The following is a 20,813-nucleotide window of genomic DNA, read 5'->3' as shown; positions in this document are numbered from 1 at the left end:
AACCTGTCAGATCATTCATCACATTTTAATAAAGCTAAACTAAACAGACTGTCATCCAGTTTATGCAACTCAATCTCCTGCCTTTCCCTGCGAGCCAGAGGACTGCCAACACTGATCACTGCAGTCAATGAGGCGCGAGGCCTGGTTAACGGAGGATGAGACATTTAGGCTCTTGACAGCACGAGACCAATCGTCGATCAGCATCCCTCGCTGGCTGCTGTGATGCTTTTTGAGCTGTTTTCCCGAGCGTCCGCAGAATGCTGGAGACTGGCCTAATAGTGGGGAAGATGAACAACAAGGTTTACACAAACATACAAACAGAAACACCATGGATACTAACCTTGGTGAATGTGTGACTCACCGGGCTCGTTGATTCTGCCAAAGGAATGCCTGGTGTTGTGTTTGCGACTCTTGAAGCAGTTCTCACAGAAGTCGAAGTCATCACAGTTCCTGCATTTAAACCTGGCACCGTTTATTGGGAACATTTGGCAGCCATCACACCTGTAGACAACACAAGTTGCTATGTGAACAACATGTTGAGGTATACAGTTAACTACACTGACAGAAACCTTCAACATGCCCATACCTCACGCCAGGGTGAACACTGGGAACCAGCTCCATCTCAGACAACAAGCCAGTCCAGTGGGACTGCTGTGGGAAGTCTACTATCACATCTTTTCCATTGGCACTGAAGGCTGAAATAAACCGTGCTCCATTAGAACCGAAAACAGTGCATTCACCATATGTAACTGAGGTGATTGTTCACATGATCAACAGAATCAAAGTTACAGAAGATGCTCTGTTGAACGGTTACAAACAGTGGCTTACCTTTCACAACCCCAACACTCCTGTGAGTGACGGAGCCCCATTTATACTTGGGCGTAGTGACTGTGGGCTTCACCCTCACTTTGTCACCAATCTTTATATGGCAAGGAGAACTTTGTGGTGGGAATCCTGGGAGAAGCAGACAATGACACACCACACGTCAAAAGGTGAAGAGAAAACATCCTGTCAAGGTTCAATTACAGCTACTCACATAAAAAAAAAATATATATATATATATATTAATAATAATCACCAAGTAGCTCTATGTGGATGTAGCGGACCCAGTATGTTCCTCCTTTTTGCTGCCAGTCACACTGCACATTTAAGTCATGAAGTCCATCTCTGTCCAGCTTGATCACTTTCCCAACATCACCATCATACACTTCCTCGTACGTTCTGCAGCACTTCACCATCATCCCCACCTGCAGAGAAGCCAATGATCCATCAGACCTACTGTATATCACATCTCCTTCATGCAGTTCTACAACATCGTTAAATCTCTGGTGCTCTTACCTGAATGTTCTCTCTTACATACACAGCATAATCATCATTGCTTTGGAAATCTGATCTCTTCTTAAACGTCTGGCTCTCAGTCACCACTGCACCTGGAGGCTAATGTCGCCACACACAAGAACAGCTGTCATTAAAGGAATTTAGCAGGCAGAATGGCAGGTGACTCAGTCCATTACTGAGTGGGTATACAGCAGAAATACAAGGGAATGTGATGTACCACAGGGAATGTCGGCTCAACCTCCTCCAGCTCCTCCAGCACCTCCTCATCAGAGTATTCATCTGACACTGTGTCCGCATCTGACAGCTCAGTGACATGAATGTCTGGATGGTCCAGCAGCCAGCCCACCAGAGCCTCAACACCTGATGTACAGTATATGCTCAATTAAAAAGCAGAACTCAAAAACATTCACTGATACAGCAAACACATTGCAGCAGGGACAGCTCCAGAGTTTTAGCTACAGCAATGGGGACACAAGCAAGCATTCATTTGTGGTCACAAGTTCAGGTTTGTGGCATATAAAACTATACCTGGGACACCAGAAGCACTGCCTGTAGTCCCAGACAGTGACTTCAAGGCAAACTCAATGTTTTTCCGTGGGAACCCCATCTCCATAAGTTGGAGAACAATAGGTAAGGGAGGGACAGGGGATGTCTTCTGTTTCTTCTGTTTGGGAGGTCGGACATGTTGTACGGTGACAGGTGTGGTGGCCTCACTCGAGCTGCTCTCCTCAAACAGTGGAGAGGACGGGTGGGCAGATTCCACAGCCAGGTACTGACACACTGCCAGAGCTGCAGCCTACGTGTGAAGCCACACACAGAGAATATGGAGGTCAAAGTGAAAACACCAGCTCTAATGTATGCAACATTAGTGGTGACACTGACTTAACATAGGGTTGGTAAAGACAGGTCTATTGACTCACCTCCATCTCTTGCCTGTCAAAAATGGCTTTAATTGGGGAGGGCTGAGTGGCAGAAGACAGCAGCTGCTGCAGGAGGATCAACGGAGGCAGAGGGCCCTCAGGAGACAAGTCGCCCACGTCAGGAGAGGACACCACTGGATCCTCTGCAAACAGGAGAGGTATCACAAAAAAAGCACAAACAATGCAAAAGAATGTTAGTCCAAGCTTTTCCATCCACCCACTTGTAATCCCAAGGAAACCTCCAAAGTGTGCAAAGTAAGCAGTAAGCAGAGTAGTTGCTGTGCTGTATGAAAAAAAAGTGCACTAATTGTGAAAAGTCTTCATGACCAAATGTCTATCCAGTCCCCCAACTGGGAGCCACAATGTTCCCCCAAAGCAGCAGGAAGTTTAGAAAGTTCCTGTGCTTTGTCAGGCCAAAATAATTTCTCAATCTGACAAAAATGTTCAGACACATTTTCCATTTGCTGAAAAACTTTCATGTAATGCCAGTGAACAATGCTTTGATTAAGACTTAATATAATTCTTAGAAAACTATGAAACCAACCACAAGATCAAGTGTATGTATACTGACATGATTTACTCTGATGGTACTAATACTCATAAAAACTACATTATCTGTACCAGACGGTTCTTCAGCCACATACTCATTCAACCCTAGGAAATGCATCCCTCTAATGCAGGCATGTCAAACCGGTCCACAGGAGGGCCGGTGTGGCTGCAGGTTTTCTTTCCAACCAAGTAGCAGCACACCAGACTTGACTCATTTAATCAACTGATCTCCGTCTTCAGACAGTTGATTGGTCAAACGGTGTGCTCTTGGTTGGTTGGCACAAAAACCTGCAGCCACACCGGCCCTCCTGTGGACCGGTTTGACACATGTGCTCTAATGGGTGAGATCTTTCTTACCACTGGGGTTGGGTCCTATGTCCCCAACTGCCGGCTGGGAGAGGATCTGCCTGAGTTTGTCCTGATGAGACAACAGGGATCGTGCTGCCTTCAAAATGTATAGCCTCAGCTGCTGGCACCGCAGCAAATGGATGTCCACCTGGTCAGCTGGAAACACAACAAGTTTAATTGAATCCAATGGACTAGAGTTTAATCGCTGACTACTAAATCAAAGCATCTTCCAAAATTTAAGTAATTTTCATTGTCATTATTTATAAAAAAGAAAACGAGACAATGTATAATTCATCATAAGAATGTCGTTGTGCCAGAGGACTTCTTGTCAATACTTCACAGCAGTGTTTGTACCTGTAAGTCCTCGACTAAGGGACTTCTTCATGCGTTGCTTCTCCAATTTGCTTCCAGCCAGGCTGACCAGCTGGGCCCAGACTGCCAGCATGGGCTCAGTGAAGGGCAGGTTCTGCACGGTGAACGATACTGCAGGCAGCTGAGAAGAATGACAAGAACAAAAAGAGGAAATCTGTGTTTTATTGTCTAATCTTCTTGTTTAAAATAAAGGTGGAGCTAATGTGCTAAGTGCATGTATACACAAGCATTTAAAAACATCCATACCGGTTTGAGATGGCTGAGCAAACAAACCCTGCAGGTCCTCATCTCATAAAATTGGACGGTGATGCGTCCTTTTGGAGTGATGCGTGTGACTGTTCCCTCGCCATATTCCTCATGGATAACTTGGCCTCCCAGCCTGAGGCGCCCATCAATTCCTCCAATGACTGCCAGCACTGCCATCAGGCTCCCTACCCGAGGACCCTCCGAATCAGGAAAATACTCCTCCAGGAAACACTGAAATAGAGAGTCACCATTTTGTTAGAAATGATTTTGCAAATGACAGCACACACAATAATTGACCACTGCATAATACTGCAATAATTCTTACTGCTTCAGACTGGCAGCCTGCCATAACATCTCCAATGGAGCTCAGCTGAGCGTTGATGTAATCATTTATCATGCCATTCCACTGGCCAAGAGAGTGCAGAGTGCGCAGGACAGAAACAATCTCCTCTGCCAGTGTGCTGCTGTGAGTGGCTGTGAGAGATGCCTGAGGGCGGGACTTCCTCCTTCGCAGGGAACCCTCTGTGTGGATAAAGTAGCAATTAAAAAAATATATTACAAAGACAACCCAGAAAAACCCATTAGACTAAGTGCCTGAATACAACTGATCATCATACCTCTGAGAAGTGGCAGGTCTGAGGAGCAGGTGCTCAATAGGCTTCCCAAGAAGTTAAACAACTTCTCCACTAAGAACTTCATGTCCTGAGAGCGCTCTGTCTTGTCCCATGAGGGCAAAACTGCCTGCAAGAGTCGTAGTGCCAGGATCTGGAAACACATAGGATGCAAGACAAGTGTTGCTGTCGGTTTCTATCCTGAAACATTTGGCACAACACATAACTTAAAAATAAATCTCCCTCAACTATTAACAACAACCACAACAAGTCCAATTCTCTGACATATTTTCCTTCACAACCTTTACCATATTTTATACATAAAACTGTCAAAAGGGTTTCAGAAAAATGTATCATTAATACCATAAGGATTTATTATCCCACCTGTCTCTGCAGAGTAATGGCATTGAAGGACTGGTGTCCCTCAACAATTCGGATGAGCAGGCTAATCCATGCAGAGGTGCTAAGCATGCTGCACATCTGGGGCATGAGCGCGATGCTGCGGATGAAGCCCAGAGTGCACCAGTTTCTGTGCTGTTCCCGAGAAACCAGCCTGTGGGAGTGACAGCCTGACAACAAAGGTGGGCTCATTTAGAATAAAATAAAACCCAACAACTTGCAAAAGAGAAAGCACTCTTTTTCAACATGGCATTTCAGCTACCTGACTTGTCATTAGCCCCACTTTCCACAAGCATCCTCAGCAGCCCACAGAGGGTCCGTGTAGCATCCGTTTGCAACACTTCTGCGTGGATTCCAGCAGATAGAGACAGTGTCTTCAGCAGGTTAACTGTGCTGGTTAGCATCATAGCTGTTGGATGGCTGCTCTTCTCCGCCAGCTCACCTTCTGTAACAACACAAGGTTGCAAACATCATTATTTCACCCTCGCACTTTGATTGAAGCTGTGGTGATTTATTCTGAGGCAGTGAGTTTTGAACTGACCTGTGTCATCCTCTGTATCTGAGTCCTCAGCAGCAGGCTGGGCAGCTGGTGGTGGCTCTGCCAGTTTGAGGTCATATTTGCCCTCTTTGCCCATCCTGTAGGAGTTGGTACTACTAGTGTCCCACTGGACCCTGATCCAGCCATCCTCACCCAGCTCACCAATGACCCGGCCAAGACCTGGTGCTGGTCCATCCTAGACAGAGCATGGTCAAATACTAAACACTATGCTTATTCACTGCTTTAGTTAGTGTATGGAATTTTTGTATGCTTTGTAGTAACAATGACATAGTGTTTATTTTTATTTCATACTTAATGTAGTTAGTCTGTAGCTTTAGTTGTGTAGTGTTACAGTGACCAAGTAATGACCTGGTGAACTGGCTGTTATAGCCCCGTTATAAATAACATCCTGGGTAAAGCAGAGAACAGAAAGAGATCTTCATCTCACAAGAGATAAACCTGAATTGGAACAGTTATCGCATCCTGTCTGTTTTCCCTTCAACCTGTGAAGGAATGTCTTTGAAGCTCCAAACAAAGAACCAGAGACACATCAGAAAGTATAAAATGAGATGAAGTCTTCAACCAGTGGGGCACAACTCTGAACTGCTTGCTGCCGTGTGGTTCTGTGTGTTGCCTCCTCTCTATAGACATTAAAACATTTTGGTGCATGCTATCTTCTGAATTTGTTGTGTTTTCCTTTGCTTAACTCACTACAGGCAGAAATGAAATTTCCGTAACATTAGTAATTACACAGCAGTAATCCATCAACCACTGTAAAATGAATTCAAATACCTGATCTCCCCATTTCCAGTCAACTCCCCTCATAACCCTGGTGCCTATCTTCATCATGGCAGCTAGTTCAGGGCCGGACGCAGGTAGGGGGGCAGGGGCAGCCTCCTTCCTTGACTCCTCCAGCACTGTGGCTGAGCCTCCATGTGCACATAAACTCAGGTCCTCCTCACTGCTATCTGTGCTGGGCCCTAGAAGAACAACAAGAGAAGAGAAATGAAAAACCTCCATCCATAAATATGTTCAGATGGCCTTCTGCTTGTATTCTGTGTAGCCTGTATGTATGTGACTGGACAGCACTCACCTATGAGTCTCAGTATACTCTGCGTGAGAGCCAATATTCCAGAATTTAGCAAAAGACTGAGGCTGTTGGACCCGTGTTTCAGGGACAGCATGTGTATCATGGACAGAAGGAAGCGGGCTTGTGGAATGGTGCCAAGACTTGGTCCTGCTGGGTTCTCATTGGTGATGGTCTGCAAGGGGACAGGCTGCACACCTGGTTACAAGAACAGGTGATCAAATGGTTAGTTGACACGTACAAAACTCTAAAAATGAGATTATACTGAAATTAGGTTAGTGTACTGAGATAAAGCAGCTGTACGACCACATCACTCACCAAGCTCTTTAAAGCGGGCACTGGCCTCGAGCAGGATGTTGCGAACATTATGAATGGCCCAGGAATACAACTTGCCAAAGGTTACCTCTAAAAGCATGCGGTTGAAGGGAGGGATCAGATCCACGTCCTTCAGGCAGTCAGACAGAGGCTCTCTGGAAAGGAGAGTCAAGACATTAGAAGGCCTGACACCTGACAACAACACTGTGGCTAGAACAGAAGACATCATTACTAATGCTTTGTGCGTCAGCAATTGCACATAACATGACCTGATGGCACGATGTCCATTGACCATATTTAAATAATACAATAATACTACAATATCAATTCACTCCACAGGATTTAGGGAAATTTCTCTTATCTTTCTTACCACAGATCCAAAACTGCTGACTTACCCAATGTTGGTCCCATCTGGTATGACCCTCTGCCAGCCACACAGCATTGCATACTGCACAGACGGCAGCAGAAAGCTTTTGGAGGCCAACTTCAGCATGGTGTCGATGCCCTCGAGTCTCACCTCAGCCCTCTCCAGCTACAATCAAACAGGTAACATGTAAAGAGGTGAAAAACATGACAGATACCTCGAGTAAATCATATACAGTACATCTCACAGTCTCTTTATTGTTATCTTCTTCATCACAATGACTACGTGAAGTCAGTGATGGTCTGTTGTTTACAATCACCTGTTTGAGAAGACACTTCCTCATCCTCTCCACATCCAGGGGTTCCTCTTTCAGTGCAAACTCCACTATGGTGGCCATGAGGCTGGACTGAGAAAAGGCACCCTGAACGCTGTGTTTCAGCCACCGGTACTTCTGAACACCGGCCACAGTGTTCAGAAGTGGATGCCACTTGTCCTGCTGAAAGTAATGAAACCGTACAGGAATATCAAATTGCAGGGCAAAACGTACTTTTGGGCGAAGCCCTTTACCCATGACAAAATGTATTGCTGACAACTGTTAGCTGGCCAACAAACCACTGAACACTGTTTTAAAATCATGAAACAGAAATAGATGAGTTCGAGGGAACTTTATTTTTCTTACTGACATTTTTATCTCTTGAATATTAATTAATCCCTATTAAACTACCTTTGATGTCCTGCAAGTGGGTGAGGGGCTGATGTGAACATTAAGTTCCTCTTCATTGGTCCCATCATTCTCCAGCTTTGGCTCTTCTATGTCAGCAGACTCAGACTTCTTAGGCACTGAATAACAGAGTACATTTCAATTAAGTAATAGTTTGAGAATAAAATACTGCGCGGTAATTTGTTAATAACACACCTCTTTTTTTCCTGCGGTCCCTGATGAGTTTCTGGGTGATCCTTCGCCATCGCGGCTGAGAGCTCAGCAGCTTCAGTTTGGATACTATAGACAGGTCGTTGCTTACAGCCGGACGCAGCTCATTAAACAGAAAGCGCAGACGCTCAATGACGGGGGCGCACACCTCCTTGTAAGAGCGACCTTGTTCCTGGTGTGTCTATGACAAGTGGGACAATGCACGTGTCGTTAAAAGCCGCATTCCTGTTTGTTTCTCGTTTGTATCACAAATTACATGGACAGCACTCTCCTATATTCTATTATAGTCCACAGCTTAGCACTCATACCTTAATTAAAGAACACTTTGCCTGATAGACCATTCGGCACACGTCAATCACAGATTTAGGGAGGGACCTCTGTTTCCCTTGGTCCACACCCAAGGCACACTGACTGACAAGCGATAGAGCAATATGACCTGTGACAGGAAAAGTGTTTAGTCTAGAGTGCTGTACAAATGTAAATTATTTCAGATGTGATGAGTTGCTTATGAAAGACTGGGGAAGTGCAGACAGATTTCAACGCATCTTGGCGTAAATGATAACAATGAGAGGCTCATTTCAAAAGCAAAGTGAGCCAGAATTAGCTCTTAATCCCTCGTCAAACAGCCTGTCGGAGACCAGTTGCTTGGTTACCAAGGTCTTGATGTTTAAGCAGGCAGCAGAGCAGCAAGCGGCCGACCTCCTCCACAGGGTGTTCCGGGGGGAAGGTAATGGGTGTAATAAGATGGTACTGCTTACAGCAACGCTCTATTTGGCACAGGAAGTCCTAAAATGTGACGACAAGAAGAAAACACAAAAGCACAAAAGCTTCAATCATCTTCACAGCTTCTTCTACGCTGTTGGGCCTCAGATCAATGATGCCATGCCTGTACCTTCACAGTGTGGTCCTGAGTATTGTTGTCAGCAATGGCCTGCAGGAAAGGCTGTGCGTGGTCGCTGAGGGTTATTCTTCGGGAATACAGTTTGGCTTTGTCTGGGGTGGTTGTACCCAGGGAGCTGCAGTGGTCTTCATCCTTCTCTTCATTGTAATTATAGTGGATCTGACTGGTCTGCAGGCCCCCAGAGAATATGGAGGACTGGAGCCATTCTGTACATGGAGAGAAAAAATGCTGTTAAAATTGAAACCAATTAAAATACATAGTTTGAAAACGGCACATCTCAATTTTTCAAACTAGCTGCGTTAAATTAATAAACCTACTGGCACATTCAATCTCCATGGGGGACAGGGGGGTGCTCTTGGCAAGGTAGGAGGCATGGAGGCCCAGCAGCAGCCCCAGGTTCCTCTCTGTGTCAATGAGTGGGGAGGAGAGACTGCTGAGGTCCGGAGTGGTGACTGTCTCCTGGTTAGGCTTTAGATGAGAAAACATCAAAATATTAAAAACTGGAACCAGTTATAAAGAATTAAATTGATCAATACGAATACAAAATACAAATATGTATTTGGATACCTCCATGTACTGTCCAACACAGAAGGCCTGCATTGACTCCCTGGTGTCTTCAAACTGCAGAGCAGCTTCCAATGCAACTACTGGGTCCTCTCCTGCAAACTGGGCTGTAAAAGAAGAAAAACAAAAATGCCATGACATTTAGAAATAGTCAGTCCAATCTTCTTTACTTGCTTCAGAAAGTGGAAGTAAAAAAATAGTGTATGTATTCCAACTATGTTACTATCTTACAATAAAAATGTATATTTTTAACCCTACCCAGGATACTGTTTCCTGTTAGTGACTGGGACTGAGCCTGGAAATCCTTGATGTCATAGACCTTTCCATCAATGACTGTCCAGAAACCACCATCTTTGTTGTGGTTCTCCAAGTCAGCCTTGCGAATGAGGGAAACCTCCTCATTGTTCTTGGAACTTTGTCCTGTGAAGAAAGATCCTGCAGCAGAACAAAAACACATTAGGGTTAGTTACATTCAGAAACCACAATGTAGTGAACAACCACTAGCCTTGAACTCAACCTGAGGAAATTAAGATTGTAATAAATGTAAGACAAGATGGCGTTATACCCATAATGCCTGGCCATGCCAGGTCCTCATGATCATCCCTCTCATGTCCTGGGGCCAGGTGGTTGAAACGGTCGAGGTGCTCTAGAAGTCCAGCCAGGAGAGGGATAGAACCAGTCTCCTGCATTAGACCTGCATCAATGGTGAGTAGGAGGATGATGGACACCACCAACTCAGGCAACAGCACTCCTAATGAAGAAGAAGCAACAAGATATCCATTAAAAATGTTCCCACAAATTCCTTCAAGCTATGCATGCAATTTATGCAAACAAATGGCACAGTAAGAAAGGATTACCTGTTAAATCTCCTTCAATAACACGAGAGACTTCGGCAAAGTGGCGCCGGCCGGTAGAAGCAATGCTTGTTGCAACCGGGAGGATGTCTCCAATGTGAGTACACAGCAGGGCAATGTACTTTTTTAACAGGGAACCAACACCCAGAAGTTCTGGATCTGCAAAAACAGAGATCATATAAGTTTCAGCTCCTTTTCAAACTTGACTGGCAGTTACTTTTATGTAGGTGTTTAGAGATAAAAAAAAAAATACACGACTTACTATATCCATTGACATTTTCTGTGCCATTGATACCCAGGTATAGTTTGCTAACCAGCAGCCTCTGGAAACGTAGCAGCAGGTCCAGAGAGGCAGAGCGTTCTTTGCTGACATGCTCTGCCTCTAAATAGTTGGAGATACGCCGAGCAACATCCTTTAGTCTCGCGATTGTCTGGGAGGCAATATTCCTGCAGAAATCAAAAGTGTACATCTGTTAGCAGACAGCAAGGGGTTAGTCTGTATAAATGCAATATTTGGTTAAAGAGCCGGTACCTCAATAGCTGCTGTACGAGCTGTACCAGAGGCAGGCTTTGTTTTCCTGTGGACTCATAGATGCCTGTGTTGATGAGGTCTTTATCCAGCACAGTGCGACAACGATGCATGGTGGAAGCATTGGCCTCCTGCTCATCAATCTCCTTCTCTTTCTGGGCCTCCTTCTTGGCTTCAATATCCTGCCATGAAAAACATCATAAAGTGATTCTTGATTCAGAGGTTCAGAAATTTGTGGATGCAGGACATTTTAACCATTAATGTCTAAAATTGTGTTTAGTTTAATTCCAGTGACACAGTAAGTCAGTCTAGAAATTACATTCACATTTAGTGGGGTTCAGCTACTACATTTCCTCAATGGCTCAGAGATTTGGGTAAACAAATTGTAAAAAATTTAATGAATGAAGCTGAATGGATTATTGAGAGAGAGATAGAGAGAAAGATGAGTGATGACTAAACACACCAACCTGTATCTCAGCAGTGATGGCTGCATTCAGTGCAGATTCCAACCCCCCATCAGCCATTAAACTGCTGACCAACAGGTCGATCATAAAGCGACGTCCAGGACTCACACTCATTTCATTTCCGGATGCTGAAAAAAAAAAATTGAAAAAAATTAAAACTCAGTGTCTCCAGTGCCAACCATTGTTTGACGTCAGAGCATACTTAATGGATTGTTGAGTGTCCATTACTGTGTTTAATGAGTCTGAACAGATGTTCTGATTTGCACTCACCAGCATTAGGCAGAAGTGAGGATAACGCCCTCGCCCGTTCCTCAGCAGTAGGCAGCAGCACTGACCAGCCACTTTGGAGAACTGCTTGGGCTGCTGCTTGCACTGTATTGAGCACCCCAGCATTGCTAGCAAGTACTACCACTGTTTGTTTGAGATTATTAAGCAGCACGCTACCAAGTCCCAGTCCCAGCTCCTCTGGATCCACCTGGTTACTGATAGCTGCATGGAGCTGAGGAATAAGGTTTTAGATATAATAATTGCAAATCCAATAATTTTGCAAAGTTAGAAAGTAATAGGCATGAGAGAAGGTTTGGAGATGCCAAAATTTGTTGCTCAACATCTGCTGTCAAACATCAACTGCTCACAGACAGTTTCCTACCTGAAGCCTGAGCAGGTTGAGTGTGGCAACCACCATACACTCCTTCTCCTGTGGGGGAGGCCAGTCTGAGCTGCCGTCCATCCCCTCACTGACCTGTCGCAGGAGCAGGTCCAGTTGCTCAAAGGTCATGGCGCAAACGTCCACAACAAAGGGCACACGCTGCCCGACAGACCACTCTGAGCACGAAGACCAGGCAAAGCTCTGAAAATAAACAAACGCTGTTGTAAGTTTTGGGTCTATAAGCATATTAAAAAAATCATCACTGACAGTTATGCATTACCTGTCCTGGGCCACAGGAGATCCCAACTATGTGTTTGGAGTTGAGCCCCGGTAGTGCCTTAGGCTGCTTCTTGTTAGAAAAGAGTGTGTCAAAGTGTTGTAGCTTATCATTGCTGCCCCAACTGTGCACCTCTCCATCATCAGTGAGGGCAAGGCAGTGTGTAGATCCCACAGCAACGTCCACAACTTTCTTTCCTGATTGCAAAAATAACAGGCAAACATCAGTCTTTGTATTAAAAAAAAAATAATAATCTGAGCAAGTTAATATTTAACTCACCCTGTAGACTGTCGAGCAACTTGGGGTAGCGAACATGCTCATCGGTGCCATGACCAAGGCGCTGGTTGTCTCCCTTTCCCCATGTGTAGACTTGGCCATCTTTGGTAAGGGCCACTGAAAACTGGCTGCCGCAGCACACCTTTACTATGTCCAGGTCCTGTAGTTTTTCCACAAGTTTGGGTGTCTTGCAGCCATCGCTGCCTCCTCGACCTAGTTTACCGTAGTCTCCGTCCCCCCAGGACCACACCTGACCTGTGAAAAGAGAGATGGTGAACAAAAATACTTCAGTTTTGATGCTGGTAAATTCTATTCTTAGAAATCAAGGCAAAAAGACACTTGGTCTGACCATTCTCTGTCACAGCAAGTGTTTGTGCATCACCACTTCCACATGCCACATCCACCACCTTTAGTCCCTTCAGCGCAGTCACCAGCATGGGTGTAGTCTGGTCCTCACTGGAGCCTAGAAACCCAGCCAGATTTTTTCAACAATTAAACAAACTGAAGATAATCAAGGTGAGACTGTGTCCAGCAGTTCAAAGCAGAAGAAGCTTACCGTGGCCCAGTCGACCATAGTTCCCTCTGCCCCATGTGTAGAGTTCACCATCAGCAGTAATCGCAGCGCTGTATGTGCTCCCACAAGCAATGTGCACCACATGCTTTCCTGTCTGTTTTCCATTAAAGGCTGCGATTATCGTAGGCTCTTCTAGATACCTAAAATAAAGGGAACACAGAGATGTAGCAACTGATGCTTCTCTCACAGATGCAAGAGGTTTTCTAATCATCATGAAAACTAATAATTCATGTCTCAAGTACTGCTTTAGGTTTGTTTGTGTTGGATGTTTTAACTTTTGCTTAACTTGCAATTAGTGGCAGCTGTGGAAGCTCTCGTTGGTATAATAGCATTAAACATTAATACAATGTCCTAGATTTAGGTTATAATGTAATGTATAACTTAAGCATCTGTTTCATCATTAATTTCACTGGGCTAGATGCCCAAAGTCTACAGTCATACTGTTGTTTCCAATGCCACAACTGTAACATTCCTTTCAATCTGGAAATACCAGAATTTCGGCGTAGTGTTGCATTTCCTATTAGATGACAAGGCGGAAAAGCAAGTGACGATTCATGAAATCAGACATCAGCTTTTCTCTAGTTGCTTACGTGGTGTCTCCATGTCCAAGGCGACCTCCATCACCGCAGCCCCATGAGAACACCTCCCCATTGGATGACAGGGCCAAGTAGTGCTGCCCATCAGGGTGAGCCGCTAGCTTCACAATCTTTCTGGAGCTCAGACCATGGATTAGCATAGGAGCCTGCAAAAAAATAACTCAGTGACTCTGTCTGCAGCAGATATGGAGCTTCTTTCTTTCTGGAATAAAAGTACTTCATTTGAGATGGTACATTAATAATTAATGAGCAACAGGACTGACCAGTGTAGTGCTCTTGTAGTTTTGGGTGTAAACAGAACCACTGCTGGATAGGATGAGAAAGCCTTTTTCTGAACAGACAATTTGTGTGACTCCAAGGCTTGACAGAGCTTTACAGTGAATTGGCCCGTTAACATTAGCATAAAGCTTCCAGCCCAATAGGCCCCAGGCAATCACCTCCTGCAAGGTTCCCTGGAACAAAACGAGATGGATGGGGAGACAAAGTCAGCTACATGGTGTCTGTAATTCTTTGGTAGATACATAACAATAATCAAACATAAAATAATGACATGAATTTTATACACCGTATTTTAGACAAGACGTGTGTATATATCACACTCACATAGATATATATGTATAGCACAAAGATATAAAAAGAGGCAAATAATGGAAGGAACAGTATCTCTGACCTAAAAAAATAAAACTAATTATTTAAGCATTCACTCGATTAAAAAAAGTTGTCACCTTGTGTGACGTGGGGGAGTTGCAGTGTGGAGGGCTGCAGGGAGAAGCCAAGCGGTCCAGATGAGCCATGATCACCACAGCTGTTTGCCGAAGGTCAATAGCCAGGTCATTATCCTGAGGCAAGGTCAGGTAACGCAGGAAACTCTCATTTGGACTCAGAGGGGCTGTGAGGATCTGGAAAATCAAAGCAATCATCATCATTAGCTTGATTGTTAAAAAGGAAGTAACGGGGGGCTAGAAAAGAGGCTTCTAGTTCTCTCATTATCCTGCCATTGAGAGAGGACATGTTCACCTCAGCTTCCTCTTCAGGAATGGGCTCCTCTTTGCTGCTGTGTATATTCTGAAAGCGCTGCAGGAGGGGCAGCAGAGGGGCGCTGGTTCCCTGGGTGGAGCGCTCATTGTCCATTTCTCTGGTGCCACTCTCCCACAGACGCAGCAGCAGCAGCACAGCAGACAGCAGCTGACTGGAAAAACATAGTGAAAAAAAGACAAAGTAAGCGGTGAGGTTGCAGTGCACTTAAACTGCGCGAGAAAATCAGCAGGTATGAGAGTCTCTGGTTACCTAAGAGTGCCCCTCTGTACAGCCAGCTCCAGCAGGATGGCCAGGGCCAGGTGCTGGTCTTGAAGAGGAATGTTGCCTTTGGTGCTGGCACTTCCATGTACATCACTAGACCCAAAAAAAGACAAAATGCAAGAATCAGAAAAGATTATCCAACAAATCTTGTAATCTACAGAATTAACTATGGCTCAGTAAATAATGAACCTGAGGAACTTGGTGGCCCTCTCAACAACTTCCAGCCACACTGATGATACACTTCCTTCATCAAACAGTGTAGCCTCTGGTAGGGCTCGCAGGGCATCCAGAGACTCCTGGAGGAGCTCGCTGCAAAGATCTGCATCATCTCCTGCAAAACACAAACCTCTTATGTTTTTTATACAGCTACACAGGGTACACAAAAATAAAACATAAACAATCCGTCAAGTCCAGCATGAGGGCAAAATGAGAAGTATTTTAGTGCACAATATATTCCCATTTTCCTAACTTGAAATGCATATAATATATACTAGCATATGATACAAACATTACAAAGCCACTAAAATCTGCTATGAAACTGTTTTTCTTATTCAACAGTATTTCACAAAAGCATTAAGAATAATTTATACATCATTTATTTATTCACATATGCATGATGAATGCAGTGTCAACCCTGCATGCATTGACAGACAATAACCTTCATGAAACTAGCAACCAATCAGATTAAAATGTACTCATCATGTTCCTTAAAGGACCTGCAAAATTAGAAAAAACCTCTACAATATCTACGATTTGTGCATGTGTTCATTAGGCAGGTGGCAGCTGAAAGAACACGCTACTACACCTCTGATGTTCTAACAGTTTTCCAGAATACAGCTAGACTGAGGATGAGAGGCTCAGCTGTTTGACTATGTGCGTGTGTGTGTGCTGCTCAGGTTACAGGAAGGCTTCAGAGAAGAGACCGGCTCTTTGTTCCCACCCAGTCCCTGTGGACAGGCAGCTCTCAGCCTCACATCACTAACAAAAACAGCATCTATACTTGCCATGCTAACAGTGAGCTTCTTTTAAATGACCGGACTGCAATTGTACTGAGGTTTATTAATATAGCCCAGCGTTGCTGGATACAGGTTTATTAACTGCATGTTATTTGCACAAACAAATTCAAATTCAAATTCAACTCTAGTGGCCTTTCTTGAGGACACAGTCGCTGATTATGCTGTATTGGACAGCCTTATGTTACAATGTTAGTTCTGTCCCCTTTAGATACATGAGGAGGAATACATTTAAAAATGAATACATAGTTCAATACAGTCCAACTACAGCCTAAAGAGAAAATATATTCAGCTCCTCTGTGGCAGAGACTGTTCAATGGATGTTCTGAATTAATCTGCCTATAAAGGGGACGCTTCAATTTCAGTGGTGCTGTTTATGAATGAAGGTTTAGAGCTATATGTAACCAAGTGACCCTAATAGGAATGCACTGACTGTGAAATTTACTGATGTTTTTTTAATGTTCTTTATTTTGATTTTGTATTTTGTAAGGTATTCCCCCTTATTGCCAAAAAACAAAGACATCTTCATTCTAAAAATAACAGAATTGTTTTAATGTCATTCATCTCTTCATTATTCCGTCTTTGAAAGAGCACAAATCAGATTATACAAATTTATGAGACCTTAATATAAAGTAATGTATTTAAAGATTATTTGCATTTAAGTAACTGCCTCAAAAGCCTTTTAAGCTTGCTCACCCAAGAGGAATTTGTCAGTACCTGTACTGCCTTACAAACTGATGGCAGCTCAAATAACAACAAATAAACATCAGCCACTGCCATCAGCGCATGTTCTCAATCAACAAGGTGAATACTGGCTGATATACTGGTACATCAATTATTCCTATCCAGCTGTAGGAATGTTACCAACAAGTCACAAACTCCTGCGGTCCTTCATCTAGCAGACACCACAAGCTAATGCTAAAAATAAATCACTGAGAAATAGGTTAGGCTGTTTACTATGAGCAGCTTGTAATATGGTGTAACACATTCTTTAACAGCTGTTGAGCATAGCTCCATTGCCATGTCATCGCCACCACTGGGGAACTAAACATCTTCTCTATCAGTACCCAGGGTCATTCTTACCTGACCTCCAGGCCCGCCGCAAGAATGCGAACGCGAAAGAAAGGGCTGCCCTGGAACCAACTCTGGCCAAGCCTTCGACACCTTTACTGGCCGGACGAGGGCTGAAGAAAGCAAAACACACATGGATTAACACAAAATTGCTCTTGTGATTGTGTTTAAGAGGCCCCCAAAAGGAAAGCACAGTGGGCATTCTTACAGCTGACTGCAGGGATTAACTAAAACAAGCATGAACAATCCTGTATGTAGTCGGCCACATGAGAGTACATAGCAGGAAGAAACCACACTGTATTTTTGTATATTATACGTACAGGTTGTATTTATAGCTCATTTTAAATATTGTTACCTCTTATTGTCGGCAGCAGGCAGTGGTGGGCTGGGAGGTGTCTTCCAGCGGATCTTGTACTTCTCCTCCATCATGCTGTGGCTCAGAGAGATGAGGTAGCGCTCCAGGATGACCAGGCGCTGGCGCAGACGTTGGGCGGACAGGGTGCTTTTAGCCATCTGAGCTGAGAGCTTCTGCTGGTCCTCAACCAGGACCATGAGACAGTCCTTCAATTCAGTCTCATCTACACACACAAGGAAAATTCCAACAAAGATATAATCATCTTAAACATAATGGAAGTCATTGGTCACTTATAGTTCTTATATAAATAAATGGGTCATTAAACTTCATTCTGAATGCAAAAAGAGCAAAATTATTCAAAATACACACAGACAGACCACTCACATGTTGTTATTTAAAATCTATTATTAAGTTGTGGCAAATTTGTCTAATTTACAGTATAGCAAAATTCTGACTAATGGTTAAAAAATGGCACTATTTCAACAGTGAAGAAGCTTAAAAAAAATCCCTTTTAAAGTTTTAAATTGATTTTTTTTTCTGCAATTTGAAACCACCTACTAGCAGCAAATGCTCAGTATGTCATTTTAGCTGCCTGAGGTCTCACATTCAGAACATTAGAAACAAAAGATGGTTTGATGATGCAGAAAGCAGTAGCATGGTGATCATGGGAACTGAAGTCTTTGTTGGTAAGCAACCACCATTGCTAATGAAAACTGGCAGGACTCAGGCAGAAATGGTGATGAACGAGGTAATGTTTTATTCTCGTTAGATTTGGTCACTTTCACTGACTTCTTGACTCTTGCCCTGATAGCAAAAGGTACCCAAATGAAATGCACATGAATAAAATCAAAGATTTCAGAGTTCAACATTGTTAGAAACGTTGGGGAAAATGTAAGTACACAACAAAAGAATATAACAAGATCTAACCGATTTTAAACACTTTATATGGAAATGTCACATATGATATATGTAAAAAAGTATCTGCAGAATGTACAATATATAGTAACAATGTCTGTACTTTTCTGCTTACCAGAATACATAAACCACATTCAACAAAAGTACATACATTGCAGTAAGAATGAAACACCATTTTTACCATTGTAACTTCATTACACTAACAGCGCTGTGTGTTAAGAAAGGGTCCACCGACAATGAAGCTGCTTACTCCTTGTAGTCTTGACTGTTTCTTAAAAATTAAAAAAGAATATTCACTACTGGCTTTTAACGCAAGCAGTCCTTTTCTCTGATCTGGTTCATGCTTTATTATGTGTCTATACAGCAGCGCTGCAGGGAAGACAAGATCAGCCAAAATAGCAGGTCTGAAATCCACTTAAGCTTTATGTAAGCCAGACTGGCCTGAGGTTGTATGAGCCACAGTACAGTCAGCTGTGCTCAGCTGTCAGGACACATATGTATCCCAGACAGACAAAGCCTCTATCTATTTATTATATATTACCCATGGCTAAACAGTAACTTGAGCAAGAGAACTAACAAATTTATCTGGGTTCCTTAACCCTGTAGAAAAGAAGGAAAACACATCCACTGCTAAAAATCACAGTAAATCTGTCATATGTCCCTGCACCATCCTGGCTTCAAAAACAATAGGTTGGATCTGTGCTCTAACTGCTGAGCTCACCATGTTCCAGATACCTGACCACTCAATGGAAAAGCAGGAAGTATGCTGTGCGAACTTTAAGCATCAATGACAGACCACTCGTCCATGTAGCGATCCAGTTACACGCACTGTTCAATCAGACCAGTGTGCTTTCCTGGCTTGGTCAATAGAAAAAAAAAACAAAACAGAGAACCAGACAAGGAACAGCTAGCAAAGTCTGCTCTCATCAGGCATGTACACCCTCCCCCCAGCCCCCTTATCTCCCACCACCATAACACTGTCCCACCCAGTCCCTCCAGTAAACACAGCCAGAGTCAGAGACACTACCCGACTCTGGGACACATTATAACGCCTACCAAGATTTCACCCTGAGAGGTAAAAATAACCACTCAGACCTTCAGACTGCAAGTTGTCATTTCAGAGTTTCCACACTTCACGTGCCAGCAAAACATGCTCACATCAGCATGGCCTGACAGACATGAAATGATAAACAGAGGGGTTGACCATGTGTCGAATATCTAGTCGACATTTAGGTGTTGTGAAACCATCTGCTGCCAGCATGGTATTAATTACCCTACTTGGAAACAGAGAGGTGAAAAATAACAAGCACTACAGCATCATTGCAGTGACCCACAACAGGACATTTTGTAGCCCGACACATCTTAACACTGCTGTAGCAGACTTCTCACCTGGCTGCCGCCCCCAGTCCCAGGTCTCAATGATGGTATGATGTACAGATGCTGACGTCTCTTCCTCTTCTTTCTTCTCTTTGTCGTTGGGTTCATCCTTCTTCTGAGTTCCAAAGCAGTCAGTGCAATCCTCTGAAATAACCGAATTCTAATAAAAATTCTAATCCTCACATGTTGTCCTTGGACAGTGAAGATAAATTTACTATGCCATCATAAACAGATGGCATAAATGTAAAAAACATAGATGGTAAACGAATGCAGTAATCTGCCGTGCCCATACCTGGATGAGCTGATTCTTCTCCGCTGAATGTTATCTCCTCATCTTTTACCATTTCATTCCACATCTCACTCAGTCCCTCTGGAGAGAATGCCCGCTGCCAAAGGAAGGAACACACAGAAAGCACACAGCACAGTTTATTTATAAAATCATATGCTTTCGCATCTTTGTGTGTTTGCATTGTAAGTGTTGCATAATTATGCTACAAACAAGCGATTATGACATTATGAGGGCATTATAATCACAGCTGAAAGAGATTCAGTGAGCTTGGGTTAGATTCTTTTCATGCTACCTTATCAACTAAAAATGTCCTTTCATGCTAGAGCAATTTTAAATAATCATTTCAACGTGTGTCATTTGACAGTTTCAATTTCATACTTTTTTAAATATCTAAAGGAAACAAAAGTTCAGTCAGTCAGTAAAAACTGACAAACTAATATTGAATATAAGTAAAGAATGAAAGTACAAAAGAGCTGCTTTATCACTAAGCTCCATCTGATTCAAAGGTTTGTCATCTGTACACCATTCATGAGTAGCTTTACTAAGTAATTCTCATGAGTGGAAATCCAACCCTTAATTTCAAGAATCTACTGTCTTAAATGTCAAAAACATGTTAGTCTCACATATGACACCAGACCAGACACATAATACTGATGTCGCCTTCAGCACTGCCATGAAGGGAGTGCCAGTGATAGGAAAACATCGGACAGTAGGGTGAGTCCAGACAGGCTTCAATTTAGGAAGGTGACAGAAGAAGGCTCATTGCAGAACCTTCTTTTGTACTATGAGATA

At 43.5% G+C, this 20,813-nt stretch overlaps 1 protein-coding gene across 2 annotated transcripts in view; it reads right to left on the bottom strand.

The window, feature by feature from the left end:
• Nucleotides 1-20,813, bottom strand: part of herc2 (HECT and RLD domain containing E3 ubiquitin protein ligase 2) — a 40,598-nt gene that overhangs the window by 17,860 nt on the left and 1,925 nt on the right. The window contains exons 3-53 of one of the 2 annotated variants that reach the window (XM_046390998.1): nt 20,025-20,118; nt 19,745-19,876; nt 17,441-17,663; nt 17,098-17,198; nt 15,191-15,332; nt 14,990-15,094; nt 14,720-14,891; nt 14,428-14,601; nt 13,966-14,154; nt 13,697-13,848; nt 13,089-13,246; nt 12,882-12,995; nt 12,536-12,787; nt 12,260-12,453; nt 11,980-12,180; nt 11,601-11,829; nt 11,334-11,458; nt 10,870-11,048; nt 10,600-10,784; nt 10,341-10,496; nt 10,049-10,234; nt 9,742-9,918; nt 9,487-9,590; nt 9,237-9,387; nt 8,911-9,125; nt 8,672-8,804; nt 8,327-8,454; nt 8,004-8,199; nt 7,812-7,927; nt 7,407-7,583; nt 7,119-7,255; nt 6,727-6,878; nt 6,415-6,606; nt 6,114-6,301; nt 5,325-5,517; nt 5,046-5,228; nt 4,769-4,953; nt 4,391-4,538; nt 4,099-4,295; nt 3,774-4,004; nt 3,510-3,648; nt 3,165-3,311; nt 2,259-2,401; nt 1,867-2,134; nt 1,556-1,698; nt 1,339-1,437; nt 1,079-1,247; nt 829-954; nt 587-695; nt 362-501; nt 82-272 (exon numbers count right to left, since the gene is read on the bottom strand). In XM_046390998.1, the coding sequence (XP_046246954.1) occupies nt 82-272; nt 362-501; nt 587-695; nt 829-954; nt 1,079-1,247; nt 1,339-1,437; nt 1,556-1,698; nt 1,867-2,134; nt 2,259-2,401; nt 3,165-3,311; nt 3,510-3,648; nt 3,774-4,004; nt 4,099-4,295; nt 4,391-4,538; nt 4,769-4,953; nt 5,046-5,228; nt 5,325-5,517; nt 6,114-6,301; nt 6,415-6,606; nt 6,727-6,878; nt 7,119-7,255; nt 7,407-7,583; nt 7,812-7,927; nt 8,004-8,199; nt 8,327-8,454; nt 8,672-8,804; nt 8,911-9,125; nt 9,237-9,387; nt 9,487-9,590; nt 9,742-9,918; nt 10,049-10,234; nt 10,341-10,496; nt 10,600-10,784; nt 10,870-11,048; nt 11,334-11,458; nt 11,601-11,829; nt 11,980-12,180; nt 12,260-12,453; nt 12,536-12,787; nt 12,882-12,995; nt 13,089-13,246; nt 13,697-13,848; nt 13,966-14,154; nt 14,428-14,601; nt 14,720-14,891; nt 14,990-15,094; nt 15,191-15,332; nt 17,098-17,198; nt 17,441-17,663; nt 19,745-19,876; nt 20,025-20,118 (8,340 nt within the window). The remainder of the gene's footprint in view (nt 1-81; nt 273-361; nt 502-586; nt 696-828; nt 955-1,078; nt 1,248-1,338; nt 1,438-1,555; nt 1,699-1,866; nt 2,135-2,258; nt 2,402-3,164; nt 3,312-3,509; nt 3,649-3,773; nt 4,005-4,098; nt 4,296-4,390; nt 4,539-4,768; nt 4,954-5,045; nt 5,229-5,324; nt 5,518-6,113; nt 6,302-6,414; nt 6,607-6,726; nt 6,879-7,118; nt 7,256-7,406; nt 7,584-7,811; nt 7,928-8,003; nt 8,200-8,326; nt 8,455-8,671; nt 8,805-8,910; nt 9,126-9,236; nt 9,388-9,486; nt 9,591-9,741; nt 9,919-10,048; nt 10,235-10,340; nt 10,497-10,599; nt 10,785-10,869; nt 11,049-11,333; nt 11,459-11,600; nt 11,830-11,979; nt 12,181-12,259; nt 12,454-12,535; nt 12,788-12,881; nt 12,996-13,088; nt 13,247-13,696; nt 13,849-13,965; nt 14,155-14,427; nt 14,602-14,719; nt 14,892-14,989; nt 15,095-15,190; nt 15,333-17,097; nt 17,199-17,440; nt 17,664-19,744; nt 19,877-20,024; nt 20,119-20,813) is intronic. The other variant, XM_046390999.1, reaches the window with a different exon arrangement.

Source organism: Scatophagus argus, chromosome 6 (genome assembly GCF_020382885.2).
Source record: "Scatophagus argus isolate fScaArg1 chromosome 6, fScaArg1.pri, whole genome shotgun sequence".
Lineage (NCBI taxonomy): Eukaryota > Metazoa > Chordata > Actinopteri > Scatophagidae > Scatophagus > Scatophagus argus.
The sequence above is the reverse complement of the archived record's forward strand: the minus strand, read 5'-3'. Positions and strand labels throughout refer to the sequence as shown.